This window comes from Ambystoma mexicanum, chromosome 2p (genome assembly GCF_040938575.1).
Source record: "Ambystoma mexicanum isolate Mex_15411 chromosome 2p, UKY_AmexF1_1, whole genome shotgun sequence".
NCBI lineage: Eukaryota > Metazoa > Chordata > Amphibia > Caudata > Ambystomatidae > Ambystoma > Ambystoma mexicanum.
The window spans coordinates 25833280-25849298 of NC_090923.1; the positions used below are offsets into that span (position 1 = coordinate 25833280).

The 16019-nt window shown below is 49.1% G+C and overlaps 1 protein-coding gene across 1 annotated transcript in view; it reads right to left on the minus strand.

Annotated features, from left to right (window-relative positions):
- Positions 1–16019, minus strand: part of STAB1 (stabilin 1) — a 1160316-nt gene that overhangs the window by 11763 nt on the left and 1132534 nt on the right. The window contains exon 68 of the mRNA XM_069643183.1: positions 3211–3321. Within this exon, the coding sequence (XP_069499284.1) occupies positions 3211–3321 (111 nt within the window). The remainder of the gene's footprint in view (positions 1–3210; positions 3322–16019) is intronic.

The following is a 16019-nucleotide window of genomic DNA, read 5'->3' on the forward strand; positions in this document are numbered from 1 at the left end:
TTGGTGAGACACGGTATTCCTCTTCCTACAACACCTTTCCCCCATCCTACCCCCGTACGATATTCAAACACCCTACCTCTCGCCCCTTTTCCGACATGAACACTTTCGCACACCACGAAAGAAGACGGAAAAACACCAAAGCTGTTTATCTGACATGTCCCAGGGTCAGGCAAAGTCAGGCAATTGACCAAGCACACACCTGACTGCCCTTCCCCTTCCCTACAGGGATAAAATGTGGAGCACAAGAGCAGCATACGAGCATGGCAGACCACACAATGAGACAGCTATCCAGGCATGGCAGTTCAAGAGGAGGAGAAATGCGGTGAATAGCGAAAGGCTGACGCCGAGAGAAGCAACCTTGCCCTTTCCGACCCAGACCTGGGAGACCTCTGCAGAAGGAATCATAAGACCACGGACAATAGCTGAAGTGTGTTGCAGCAGATGTCAATGTTATACGGAGCGTGCCTACGCTGATAAGCAGGACAGGGGGAGATGCCTGCTACCATGGTACTGGCCTTGACTCCGGATACGAAAACAGCCAAGCAGTTCATCACATCTGGCGAGTCAAGGGGAGAACCGATAAAGAAACCGAACTGTATTGAACAAAAGTAGCAAACGGCTGATGGAGGAAAGTACAAAGAACTGTTAATGTAAAAGGGGGAACGCAAGCTGCAGAGGAGCCAGGCACCACGTGGGTGCTCACTTGAGAAACTCTGGCCAATTACCTGATTGTTGAAACTACTAGTACCAGAAGGCTTTGGGAAAGGCAATAAGAGGTTGTTGGGAAGGAACTAGGGTCGTCCCGCACCCCCAAGTACTTTAGAATTAGGCAAGAACTCTTCTAGGCGCTATAATGAACTAGGGGGGAGGAGGGACAATGGGAAGGCTCTCTCATGCAAATATAATCACATACACAGACATGGGCAGGCACTGAAGAAGGCAAGTATTGTTTAAATATAAAGCACAATTAACTATTAGCTGAATACATTTGTAATGTCAGATCCTATGCATTTGTAAAAATCCTAGTACTGTCGAACTCTCCCCTTCTTTCCGTGAATGTGCCTTGTGATAAGAATTGGCTGCAGGCTTCTGCGGTGGTTCGTCACTAGAGCCAAATACTGGCAGCACACAAAATGACTCACCAGATGTCTATTGTCCGTCAAGGGCCCATGCAGACTAAAAATGGATTTTACATGCTTGGTGCACAAAATGCAGAAATGGGACATATTATGAGTATTAAGGGTGGGGGGAACCTACATGGCTCAGATAACCATGAGTAGAATGAGTGAAATATGGACAGAATGAATGAAAATTAGTTATAAAAATGTTTAGTTTTTCCTGGGGCTAGGCCTCAAGGTTTGTAAAAATCAGGGTGCAGTGTGTTTCTCAATAAGGTAGTACAGCATGCCCTGACAGAAACCGCTGACAATGAAGAAAGGAAGGCTTGGGAGCATCCCTTTTATGGAAGAAGGATGGATTGGTATGGAGCCATGGCCTATATCCAGTGACGCCACTACAGCAAGACAGCACTATATAAACCCCTGCCTGGGATCACTGTGGTAGGACAAAGGAACGGATTAGGGAGAGGAGAAGACCGTTCAGGCAGAAGAGTCCTTTACTACCATCCTCATTTTTGTAAGATTAAACTTGGTATCCTTACAAGATAGACTTTTTGCCCTATTTCCCTGGAGGGTTGTATTTATTCTTGTGTGAGCGTTATTAGGGACACCCTTACAAGGGTCAAAGTGGTCCTAAGGGGGTTTAGTAAAATCCTCTGTACAGTCGAAAGCCTTTGACCTTCAGATGATCGTGAATCTAAGGGAAGTGGATCCCACATCGTATGAAAGTAGAAGAAACTGTGTGATTGGCAAGAGTGAACCCGACGGAGGAATGCCGATGGAAGAGGTTGAAGCCTAAAGTTCCAAAGAACAGTATGTTGACAAGAGTGATCCCGACAGAGTTATGTCTTCATTGAACTGTTTAAAAAGACATTAAGATTCATAAATGCCACAGAAGGAAGTATGTTGAAAGCTGTAGTTAACCCAACTGGGGGAGGCTAACATTTGAGAGGGATCAGCGCACAGAAGAGGGAGATCCAGGGGTGAAAAGGCATCACCTAACGTACAAGCAGAAAGGCCATTTTATTGTTATTTTGAATACATCAGGTCCTTGAAGGCAACAGACTTTTACAGAACAAGACACTTGGCCAATGATGGTCCTGATAGCTGAGAACGGAACTGTCATCTCGTGCTGGGAAAGCTTGAGCGTGTGCTGTACCGCCTTGTCCCGTGCTCAAAACATGAGACTCTTTTGTATTTGGCGTAAGGATTGGCAATTGGTTTTCCTTAGTGTAGGCCCTTTTATTTGACAAGACACCACTGGCACTGCTTTATTTCGATTTTATGGTCGTAGCTTGCTCCCATCTTATATTTAGGTTTAGATTAGGCGTTTTTCCACCATGCATTTACAGTTTAATAAACCCTCGAAGGTTGTTCTACAATTTCCAGATAGATTATATAGAGGTATTGTTCTTAGAGCTAGATGGAATGTCCTTCCCACTAGAGATGTCTTGGTCAGAAGAGGGGTGATCCCTGTGGATATGGCTATATGCAGGTTCTGCCTGGCCAAGGAGGAGTCTTTAAAACATTTGGTTATGGATTGCGTGATTCTTCACCCACTTAGGGTAAAATATCTGGAACCCCTAAAACTCAACTATATTATGTTTGAGGATGAGTGGGCATGGAAAATATATTTAAATATCCAAACCACTCATGAGGGCTTGGCCCTATCCTGATTCATTAAAAGCTTACATTTATAAACTTAGAACACCATATAGCTAAATTTGTTATGCCAGGATTATGAAATTGTTTATGAAATTGTTTATGTAAATGTCTGAGCACAACGAAGATTACATTTTTTTACATTTTTGTCTTTTTTGTCGGTAGAGTAGTTTATGTATAACGTATAATTTGATTTTTTTTTTCGCTGTGTTCTTTTAAATTATTGTTCTAAATAGTGTTTAAATGATTGTTTTCTGATGTTTTTGTAAAGGTTTGAATAAACCATATACAAATAAAATAAAAAATAAAAAATAAACTCCCTTGAACTGGGATCCCTTGTGTCTGTCTATTCTTGATACCATGCCTTCCTTACCACACAGGTAGGAGTGGTGCACATATTCCTGTGCTGTGTAGATCCCCAGATACTTACACCTAAAGCCTCAAAGAATGAGTTGTATGCGCCATAGACCGGGTTTGGGATGGACACTATTGCCGGGCTTTTTGCTTCTTGTTTGGATCGCTTTGCTTCTTCCATTTCAGCCTGTGGGGGAAGAATACAGCACAGAATATTTTGTTATGTATTTTTCACGTTTTTCCAAATTCTAAACAGAATAAAACAATGTGGACTGACATACTTTCAATACATGACTAGATCTATAAACCCAAACCTAAAATATACCACAAAGATAAAGTATCTCTGCTGTGAAAGGTTGGCCCACTCTGTTGGAAGACCTTTATGAAGAGTGGGAGTTACCAGGCAGGCAGAGCAGGTTACTATGGCATCACACATGCAGCCCACCAGGCAGGTAGAGCAGGTTACTATGGCATCACACATGCAGCCCAACAGGCAGGCAGAGCAGGCTACTATGGCATCACACATGGCAGCCCACCAGGCAGGCAGAGCAGGCCACTATGGCATCACACATGGCAGCCCACCAGGCAGGCAGAGCAGGTTACTATGGCATCACACATGTAGCCCACCAGGCAGGCAGAGCAGGCCACTATGGCATCACACATGGCAGCCCACCAGGCAGGCAGAGCAGGTTACTATGGCATCACACATGCAGCCCACCAGGCAGGCAGAGCTGGCCACTATGGCATCACACATGCAGCCCACCAGGCAGGCAGAGCAGGCCTCTATGGCATCACACGTAGCCCACCAGGCAGGCAGAGCAGGCCACTATGGCATCACACATGGCAGCCCACCAGGCTGGCAGAGCAGGTTACTATGGCATCACACATGTAGCCCACCAGGCAGGTAGAGCAGGCCACTATGGCATCACACATGCAGCCCACCAGGCAGGCAGAGCAGGCCTCTATGGCATCACACATGTAGCCCACCAGGCAGGCAGAGCAGGCCACTATGGCATCACACATGGCAGCCCACCAGGCAGGCAGAGCAGGTTACTATGGCATCACACATGCAGCCCACCAGGCAGGCAGAGCTGGCCACTATGGCATCACACATGGAGCCCACCAGGCAGGTAGAGCAGGCCACTATGGCATCAGACATGGCAGCCCACCAGGCAGGCAGAGCAGGCCACTATGGCATCACACATGCAGCCCACCAGGCAGGTAGAGCAGGCCACTATGGCATCACAAATGGCAGCCCACCAGGCAGGCAGAGCAGGTTACTATGGCATCACACATGCAGCCCACCAGGCAGGCAGAGCAGGCCACTATGGCATCACAAATGGCAGCCCGCCAGGCAGGCAGAGCAGGCTACTATGGCATCTCATATGGCAGCCCACCAGGCAGGCAGAGCAGGCCCCTATGGCATCACACATGGCAGCCCACCAGGCAGGCAGAGCAGGTTACTATGGTATCACACATGCAGCCCACCAGGCAGGCATACCAGGCCACTATGGCATCACACATGGCAGCCCACCAGGCAGGCAGAGCAGGTTACTATGGCATCACACATGCAGCCCACCAGGCAGGCAGAGCAGGCCACTATGGCATCACACATGGCAGCCCACCAGGCAGGCAGAGCAGGTTACTATGGCATCACACATGTCAGCCCACCAGGCAGGCAGAGCAGGTTACTATGTCATCACACATGGCAGCCCTCCAGGCAGGCAGAGCAGGCCACTATGGCATCACACATGCAGCCCACCAGGCAGACAGAGCAGGTTACTATGGCATCACACATGGCAGCCCACCAGGTAGGCAGAGCAGGTTACTATGGCATCACACATGCAGCCCACCAGGCAGGCAGAGCAGGCCACTATGGCATCTCATATGGCAGCCCACCAGGCAGGCAGAGCAGGCAGCCATGGCATCTCATATGGCCGCCCACCAGGCAGGCAGAGCAGGCTACTATGGCATCTCATATGGCATCCCACCAGGCAGGCAGAGCAGGCGACCATGGCATCTCATATGACAGCCCACCAGGCAGGCAGAGCAGGCCACTATGGCATCACGCATGGAAGTCCACCAGGCAGGCAGAGCAGGGCACTATAGCATCTCATAGGACATCCCACCAGGCAGGCAGAGCAGGCCACTATGGCATCTCATATGGGAGCCCACCCGGCAGGCAGAGCAGGCCACTATGGCATCTCATAGGACAGCCCACCAAGCAGGCAGAGCAGGCAACTATGGCATCTCATATGGCAGCCCGCCAGGCAGGCAGAGTAGGTCACTATGGCATCTCATATGGCAGCCCGCCAGGCAGGCAGAGCAGGTCACTATGGCATCTCATATGGCCCAGCAGGCAGGCAGAGCAGGCGGCCATGGCATCTCATAGGACAGCCCACCAGGCAGGCAGAGCAGGCCACTATGGCATCTCATAGGGCAGCCTTCCAGACAGGCAGAGCAGGCCATATGGAAGTCCACCAGGCAGGCAGAGCAGGGCACTATGGCATCTCATAGGACAGCCCACCAGGCAGGCAGAGCAGGCCACTATGGCATCTCATATGGCAGCCCACCAGGCAGGCAGAGCAGGCCACTATGGCATCTCATAGGACAGCCCACCAAGCAGGCAGAGCAGGCAACTATGGCATCTCATATGGCAGCCCGCCAGGCAGGCAGATCAGGTTACTATGGCATCTCATATGGCAGCTCACCCGGCAGGCAGAGCAGGCCACTATAGCATCTCATAGGACAGCCCACCAAGCAGGCAGAGCAGGCAACTATGGCATCTCATATGGCAGCCAACCAGGCAGGCAGAGCAGGCGACCATGGCATCTCATATGGCAGCCCATCCGGCAGGCAGAGCAGGCCTCTATGGCATCTCATATGGCAGCCCGCCAGGCAGGCAGAGCAGGCCACTATGGCATCTCATATGGCAGCCCGCCAGGCAGGCAGATCAGGTCACTATGGCATCTCATATGGCATCCCACCAGGCAGGCAGAGCAGGCCACTATGGCATCTCATACTGCAGCCCGCCAAGCAGGCAGAGCAGGCAACTATGGCATCTCATATGACAGCCCACAGGCAGGCAGAGCAGGCCACTATGGCATCTCATAGGACAGCCCACCAAGCAGGCAGATCAGGCTACTATGGCATCTCATAGGACAGCCCACCCGGCAGGCAGAGCAGGCCACTATGGCATCTCATAGGACAGCCCACCAAGCAGGCAGAGCAGGCAACTATGGCATCTTATATGGCAGCCCACCAGGCAGGCAGAGCAGGCCACTATGGCATGTCATATGGCATCTCACCAGGCAGGCAGAGCAGGCTACTATTTCATCGCAAATGGCAGCCCGCCAGGCAGGCAGGCAGAGCAGGCCACTATGGCATCTCATAGGACAGCCCACCAGGCAGCCCACCGGGCAGAGCAGGCCACTATGGCATCTCATATGACGACCCATAGTCGATCATAGTCCAGCAGGCAGGCAGAGCAGGCGACCATGGCATCTTATATGACGACCCACCAGGCAGGCAGAGCAGGCTACTATGGCATCTCATATGGCAGCCCAGCAGGCAGGGAGAGCAGGCCACTATGGCATCTCATATGGCAGCCCAGCAGGCAGGCAGAGCAGGCTACTATGGCATCTCATATGGCAGCCCACCAGGTAGGCAGAGCAGGCTACTATGGCACCTCATATGGCATCCCACCAGGCAGGCAGAGCAGGCTACTATGGCATCTCATATGGCAGCCCACCAGGCAGGCAGAGCAGGCCACTATGGCATCTCATATGGCAGCCTAGCAGGCAGGCAGACCAGGCGACCATGGCATCTCATATGACAGCCCACGAAGCAGGCAGAGCAGGCCACTATTGCATCTCATATGACAGCCCACCAAGCAGGCAGAGCAGGCCACTATGGCATCTCATATGGCAGCCCACCAGGCAGGGAGAGCAGGCCACTATGGCATCTCATATGACAGCCCACCAAGCAGGCAGAGCAGGCCACTATGGCATCTCATATGACAGCCCACCAAGCAGGCAGAGCAGGCGACCATGGCATCTCATATGGCAGCCCACCCGGCAGGCAGAGCAGGCCACTATGGCATCTCATATGGCAGCCAACCCGGCAGGCAGAGCAGGCCACTATGGCATCTCATATGGCAGCCCACCAGGCAAGCAGGCAGAGCAGGCCACTATGGCATCTCATATGACAGCCCACCAAGCAGGCAGAGCAGGACACTATGGCATCTCATATGACAGCCCACCAAGCAGGCAGAGCAGGCGACCATGGCATCTCATATGGCAGCCCACCCGGCAGGCAGAGCAGGCCACTATGGCATCTCATATGACAGGCCACCAGGCAGGCAGGCAGAGCAGGCCACTATGGCATCTCATATGGCAGCCCACCAGGCAGACAGAGCAGGCCACTATGGCATCTCATATGGCAGCCCACCAGGCAGGCAGCGCAGGCCACTATGGCATCTCATATGACATCCACCAGGCGGCCAGAGCAGGCTACTATGTCATCACACATGGCAGCCCACCAGGCAGGCAGAGCAGGCCACTATGGCATCTCATATGACATCCCACCAGGCAGCCAGAGCAGGCTACTATGGCATCTCATATGGCAGCCTACTAGGCAGGCAGAGCAGGCCACTATGTCATCACAAATGGCAGCCCACCAGGCAGGCAGTCAGAGCAGGCCACTCTGGCATCTCATATGGCAGCCCACCAGGCAGCCCACCAGGCAGGCAGAGCAGGCCACTATGGCATCTCATATGGCAGTCCAGCAGGCAGGAAGAGCAGGCGACCATGGCATCTCATATGGCAGCCCACCAGGCAGGCAGAGCAGGCCACTATGGCATCTCATATGGAAGTCCACCAGGCAGGCAGAGCAGGCCACTATGGCATCTCATATGGCAGTCCAGCAGGCAGGAAGAGCAGGCGACCATGGCATCTCATATTGCAGCCCAGCAGGCAGGCAGAGCAGGCGGCCATGGCATCTCATATGGCAGCCCATCGGCAGGCAGAGCAGGCCTCTATGGCATCTGATATGGCAGTCCAGGCAGGCAGGCAGAGCAGGCTACTAAGTAGGCATCATATTCCCTAGGCACCATGGGTGCCCTTTAAACCCTGTTGATTAGGATGACAGGCCAGCCACAGTCTGGATTCTTACCTTTTGTTATGTGCTGGTGCATAGTGTTTCTGCTACCCTTTCCTTATCTCTTGAAATAACCTCCTTGGCGTGCAAAGATCTGAAGATGCTGTGTAGCTCTACACAATGCTTTGCAGGACTATAGAAAGGCCCCGCTAGCTGCCAGGCAGATCTCCAACATGTTTATACCTCTTTCATAAAGGCCAAGGGAGACATCCCACTCCAAGTGGAGTGTGCTCTCAACCCAGAAGACCCGTCTTTCTGAGCCAATCCTAAGCAAGCCTTGATGCAGAGAACTAGCCACCACGAGGTGGTCTGCTTAGATATGGAAGTTCACCTGCATGGGCCAGCAAGTCCCATGGACAACCGGTCATGCCTCCATCCCATACATGTAGAAAGTTAAGACTCACTTAGGATCCAGTCTGTGGAGTCTCTCCCCTGCGAAGGAAGGAAGATAGGAGCATGGATTTAAAACTGATGTCCTTTATGGTTACTAAGTCTCCCCCAGCTATTAAGACTGCTCCGTTCAGGTGCCATGGCCAGTGTTTGATTTGGGGGAATATGGAATCCACTAGACAATTTTCAATTAAAAGAGGGGGGAGGGGTAGCAGCAAAAGTGTTTACTGGCACTACTCCTGTTTAATGTCTACATTGATTCTTTTCAGGAACAACTCATAGCGGAAGGGCTCGCTGTTCCAGCTACGGGTGCCAGTGTCACTTGTGAGCTCTGTTGATGATACATTTTGATAGTGGGAACCCCTTTTGCCCTGCAAAGCCTTCTTGAGCCTTACTAGTCATGTATGGCAATTAGCAACTTGCCCATTCATTCTGGTAAAGAACAAATTACTTAGCTCTCGGTAATACTCTTTCTGATGGATGTTACTCCCACGGACTCCTCATCTGTGATATTCTATCAGAAGTGCTAGCTGAATTGCAAAATATTGTCACCACCTCACGCGGGATGTGACGTCAAGGCCACTATAGATGGATCCCCCACACCCCGTGACCTCAGTTCTGCCTTTTTCCCTAGCACTAAGCAGCAGGGGGACCACAGAAAAGATGGGGTGCACAAGCTATCTGACAAATATGGTAGGTAGATGAGAAATCTGTGGGTGGAACATCCATCAGAAAGAACATTACTGAGAGGCAAGTATTGTAATGTTGTAATGGAATCCTTCCTCCCACAGATTCCTCATCTGTTATAGACTCCTTGTAATGGAATCCTTCCTCCCACAGATTCCTCATCTGTTATAGACTCCCACAGCGATACATAACTCTAGAGGAGGGAGGACAGCGAAAAGGCACCACCTACACCAAAAAACTCTGAAGGACCGCCCAGCCAGAGCGAGCGCCCACATTTGATAGGGAATCCAGACAGTAATGTTTGAAAAACACAGGAAGATGGTTCTTCTGAGAACGATGCAAGTCTGACAAGACCTTAGGCCTTGCTGTCAAAGTCACCTCCATCTTGGAAAACACCAAGTAGGGAGGTTTAACAGACATCTTTGGGAGCTCACTCGCCCATCTCGTGGATTTGGTGACAAAATAAGGCTCCTAAAAGGAAAGTCCATACTAAATGCAAGTCCCATGCAGGGATGACAAACTAACACAAGGGAAAATAGTTATACAAACCGTGCAAAAACTGCATAACCGAGATCTCAAAATAACTTGTCAGTGAACCGCAAAGGTCTGCCATGTTGCATTGGAACTGAGACCGCTGACAATGAAGCAGCCACTGGAGCAACTGCGCCTCTGGCACCACCAGGATGCAGGAGGCTCTGAGGCCCTGAAGATACAAAAAGGCAGACAACAGGAAAGCCCTTACCAGTCACATGTCCTAGGACGCTCAAATGAACAAGAGGGACTGAGATGGCAACACATTGAACTTCTTGAAGGTCAGGGAGAGGTCCAAACTGTGAAACAAACTGCATGCACAGTACAAATGTTCTGAAACGAGTCCCAAGGTGCAGGCTAGATTGATCATGACTTCCACTAGCTGTAAGATCGGATCATTCTCCCTCTTGAGATGAGCCTCAACAGACCCTCTTTTCTGAGGAAAGACCGAATGGCACTGCCAACCACAGACCATAGGTACTTCCGCTGCTTGGGATGAATCGCCTCACATAGGAGTAGGTGTCCTCGAGATCCCGGGACATCAGCAAGTCCTACAGCTCGAGGGCCTGGAGGATTTGGGCATTGAGCTTCTTCTTGAATAGGTACAAGTTCAAGAGCCTCAGATCCAAGATGGAAATCAGGCCTCATCTTTCTTTTGAACCAGAAAATATAAGAGGGTAGTAACCCTGCCCTCATTTCGAGTAGGTACCATCTCAATGCCACCATTTCTCAGAAACAGGTTGACCTCCAGGTAGAGGAGGGTCAGAGGCAAAGAAGGAGTAGACAGAGGGTGGTTTGGTGGACATAGAAGAAACGGCGGGCAGTAATAACTGCATTAATACCTGTAAGGCCCAAGCATCGGAGATGGTGCAATGCCACTCCTCGATGAACATGTACAATCTAGATTGCAGGAGCTCTGATTCACATTGGCTTACCATTGGGCCTCCTCACTGGCAACCCTGCCTGTAGCCCGGCAGTGTGCAACTTTGTGGTTGCTTGCTGGATGGAAACTGACCCTTGACATGACGGGCAAAAGTGAGGAATGGTTAAAAAGAATGCTTTTGCGCTGAGGTCAAAGGCTGTTGAACAGCTAAACCAAACGAGTTAGCTATGGGTTTCGAGGCTTGTAATTTCCATAGCGATTCGTCAGCTACCATACTAAACCGATTGCATGTGCCAAACGGTATGTGCAAGAGCTGGGATTGCACGTCTGGTGCAAATCCAAGGTTCTTATCAAGGAATGGCAGATGTTCAGAAAGATTTCCAAAATCAGTCCCAGGGGCAGGATTTTGGGGGACCATCCTATTATGGTGAACATGGAAGACACTGAGAGATTAGCCAGACCCAATCAAGGTGTGGGGGTAACAGAGCGGCAAAGCTTAGTCTCAGGAAGGATGTAAGAGTGGTCTAGGGCTACAATGAGTCCTCACAGAGCAAAACCAATAATTCTAGTTAAACCAGTAAGTATAAATAGTTTTTAGGCCTTTAAAATGCTGTTAGCTATCTCAAGCATCTGTCAATGCTCCACAAGGGGGAGCCTTTTCCTGTGAGGTTAGGGAAGTGAGCCTGCTCCGCAATATCCTCCCTAGGGGTGGAGGCAAGCAGGACATCACCGGGAGAGGCTCCCCCTTTGGGCACAAGGACTCACGTTCTTGTGAAGAACTCCCTAGAAGCCATGACAATGGTACACTTGTTAATCCATTGAGTAACAAGAAACATGAAGAACATAACATGATGTGCTATTGTGATCAAGAAACATGAGGTATCCGTTTAAGAGAAAAAATGTTTCAGACTGAGACGAGGGGAATCCTATCTGGAGGAATCCCGAATCAGAGAGAAACAAAGGACTACAAAATTAAGTCACGGAAGGCCCAGCGCAGTACAATAAAGAAAAGGGGTGGAGACTGGAGACCAGTTGAGAGAGCCTGCAAGATTTGACTTCCTGTTCCAAAGTGGAACCTGGAAGGAGATACTGGCGTGCAGCGTCAGTCTGAGAAGGAACGGAGAGAGACCCAGCAGGACAAAAGGCGACCTTGCCAGGAGCAAGTAAGAAGTGGCAGCGTGACCGAGAAAGAACAAAGGTGGACCCTTAGGTTCAAAAACAACTCCATGACCACAGAGGAGCTGACACTGAGGGTGCAGACAGATGAGAAGCTGAAAAAGCCGTGGCTACACACACACAGATTGTACAAAGCCAACCTGACAAGGGAACAGGAACGTCCCAACCAAGTGAGAACCCCGGTGACGCTATCCCAGAACAACACAGGTAACTGGGAAGATGGGAGACCCAGGAGGGGGACCAAGAGTGAAGACTGGAACGCTCCTACTCATCCCTGTATTGAGTTGTTCAAATTGAATGAAAACAAAGAGAATAACAACTGGAACACTCATACTCGTCCTAGTTCTATATTACTGAGATCGAATGAAGATAGGGCAAATCCCAGATATTGAGTTAGGGATATTGAATGAAGAGAAAGAGAATAATCATTGGAACGCTCCTATTCGTCCTGGTTTGAAGACATTGACATTCAGCCAATGTATAAACCTTGAGAAATTACACAATTCGAAACTTTGTGGGAGAGGAACAACTGAAGAAGCAGTGGAGGCCAAGATAAGGAATCTAACCCAAAAAAGAATCAAAGATTGTGATATAAAGATTGAAAGCCTACACAATTTATTAGTTCGATTTTATCTTCAATTAATTGCTTCCATTGGTATATGCATCTGAATTTAATTTTTTTAAAAAGCAGCAATGTTGCGATGAATCTTCTTTTCGCTCTCATTCTTTATTAATGTTGAAGAACCTGCGAGGTTGGTCTAAATTAATGACAGATTGCACTTTGATATCTCTTCCTATGGTACGATAGATGCTTATCTTTAGGGATAGCTGGTCCAGTTAAAAGAAAATGACATACATATTACAGCTGACTTCTTCCCATACGAAAGTACTGTTGCTGGATGACCATTTGCCCCAGACAAACCTAACCAATGCCCATTTTGCCCTCAGTTTGAGGAGACAGTGTTGCACTTTGTCGTTGTGCTTTAAATATCAGTGTTATCCGAACAAAACCATTTTACCAATTATTAGGGGAGTGATTTTAGGCATTGCCAATCGGCCCTACCCAGAGGGTCTTGGAGAGCCTTACAATGTTCAAAAGTGCAGGAGGTGTGGGAGGTGAAACAGAAGCAACAAAAATGTTCAGGACAGAATAGGTAGATTTGGATAGATGGGCAACGGCAGTAGAGGTGGTGTGACTGGATTAAATGTGTGGAAAGAGGTATGTTTTGATACTTTTTTGGAAAGGGTTGATGAAGGGTTAAATGTGGATGAAAAAGGGTGGTCCATGTTTTGGGCGAAGGCTTGCTTTTGTTTGCATGTTAGTTTGCATGTTAGTTTGCAGAGTCGAATATGCAGGGAGTTTTGACTAGCTTGTTTGGTGTTTGTGTTGGTGATGTGATTCTCTTTGTTGTGAAGGTAGGTTGGGATTCTGTGGTGGATGGCTTTGTAAACACAACAGAGACCTTTGAAAGGCATTTCTCTAGAGTATGGGGAGCCAATGGATCTGGGGTGTTGTGTAAGTGTTAGGGAAGGTGCAGGATGAGGCATCCACTCGCTTGTCATCCCTATTGAGAGGGCTAGAAGGATATGCCGACTGCTTAGTAGACTTAGCAACCTGAACCACCAAACACTCTGATGTTGGGTGCTTTGCTAAATATTCTGGGCCTCTGCTTGATGGCCTATATTTATTTGCAAAGTTCTTCTTTACTTGAGCTGCAATTTTTTGTGTTTTCCAATTAGATGAAACTCTTTATTGTACGGCAATATGAAACAGCAACATTGGATCTCTTTGGGGACCCCGATCCACTATAACAGTTAGGTGGTTGTCTGTATGAGGAGTCAGCATGGTCAGAATGATCTGGTTTCCCAAATTCAATTGTGGAGAGGTATCTATACCACTGGCTGATTGCAGGTTTTCAAGCCTTTAGTCTTTTAGCCTAGACTCTTCAGAAATTAACTCCTCTGGCACATTTGGGGTACCAAATTGTAAGCCAAATGGTAGTGGATTGTCATCTAGGGCTCATTGGCTTCATAAATTGAAGGTAAAGATTTAAAAAAATATTTTTTTGGTAAGGGTTTGAAAACCTTTTCCTTTTTCTGTGTAACCATGAGCTTCGACAACTTCGAAGAAATCGTCGACAACAACTTTGAAGTTGGTGTTGATTTTGTCGGAGTCGACTTCGACACTGGCGTCAACGGCTCCTACGCCGATGGCGTTAGCGAGGCCATCAGAGTTATCAAATGTTTATGTTTCTTCAAAAGAACCTTTGAAGGACTGGATTCCTCACATGTCGAAGCCCTTGACGATTTCTCGACCGATCAAGATTCCTCTCGATGTAGTTGCGGCTTATGCCTCAGACTCGAAGAGTTATAAAGAAGAAGAAGAAGAAGAAGAAGAATGGCGCGATCAACGTGTTGATCGAGATCTTTTTCTTTTAGACCTTTTCCGTCAAGGAGAATCTCTGAACTCTTCGAATTTTCTTTTTTTGGTACTATTCTAAGGTAACCTCCCCACTGCCAATTTACCTTTACGCTCCCTCAGAGCCTTTTCGTTCATCGCCTGATCTGAGTTACACTCGGAGGAACAGTGATCGGTTCCGAGACACCACATGCATTTGCAGTGGAGGTCGTTGATCGACATCTTCGAACCGCAGTCTTGACATTTCTTGAAGCCCGTCTTAGGTGTTGATGGAGCTGACAGTGAAGACATTTTCGTACAGAAAATTAGTGACGAAGTTCAGTAAAGAACGGAAGCGCGCTGTAATTCTTCGAATCAATTGAACAGAAAAACAGAACTAAAGCCACTGCAGCGTGCGCTATTTATATTAATGTTGACAGTTGAACTGAGGCCCTCGAGGAACATCAACTTGACGAGATGGCACACAGCGGCCTCTGTCAAAAACAAATTCCGAAGCAGCTGAAGCTGTAAAGATGTTTACCATAATAAGTGGAAGGACACAATCCATTCGAAATTCTGTTTCAATGGATTGCTTTTCTCCCACAGATTCCTCAGCTGATAGATATTCCCTCCAGCTCTTCTGCTTCGGATATTTTTCAACAGGGGGCTTAGTGGACCTCGACCCAGCTGGCGACCTTTGATCCGTCGTAGTCGTCGGCTCCAGACGTGACATCAGGCGTCATATAAATACCTCGTCACTACACCCCACACCTTAGTGCCTTTTTTCAACGCGCTAACACGCTAGTTGGGAACCCAGGCAAGTCTTCGACTCACTCAATGTTTTCGTCAGGAAACTTTTTTGCTTTTACATTCCCCAACGCAAGATGTCGGTCGCTCGGGTATCGGGTTTCAAGCAGTGTACCGACTGTGGCACCAAAACGTCCATCACTGACCCACACGAGATGTGTCTCTGGTGCCTCGGCACAGGGCATTGGACTGATGGGTGTCCATCGCGCACAAAAATGCAGCCCAAATCCCTGCGCGATTGAGCATCTAAACTCGCTCTTCGTCAACCGCCCTCTAAATCACTAGTTCAGTCTTTGGAGGCCGAAACTGATGGGCAGAGCCCTGAAAAAAGAACATGGGCGGAAGAAGCAACGGTCCCACTCGAGGAGCCATTCTTCCTCATCCCGAAAGAAGAAAAGGCGTCACTGACACCGTCAGGACTCTGATTCGTCAATGGATAAAGTCAAGCCGTCGTCGGAGCCTACCACCCGCCAAGAGTGGGAGGATTTCAAGTCCCCCATGTTTGACATGTTTAAAAAGCATTATGCAGGTGGCGCGGCTAGCCCCCCCACGCAGCAGGATTCAGAGCCAAGAGTGATGCTCAACATGCCCGACCCTTCTAGTGCTCTAGTACTGACAATGTTGACGCAGATAAATCTTTCAACACCGAAAGAGGTTCAATTGAAGCCGGATCAACCCTGTGCAACCAAGGATGTTGACGCTACAGCGTCTTGATCCCGATCGACACCGACATCCACCATTTCGGCACAGAGAGACAAACCCTCGACGTCAACGGTTGTCGAGAAATCCTTCACAGCACAACCCTGGTCCAAATTTTTTGATTCCATGGCAGGTATCTTTAGCTGTAATGCGGCGA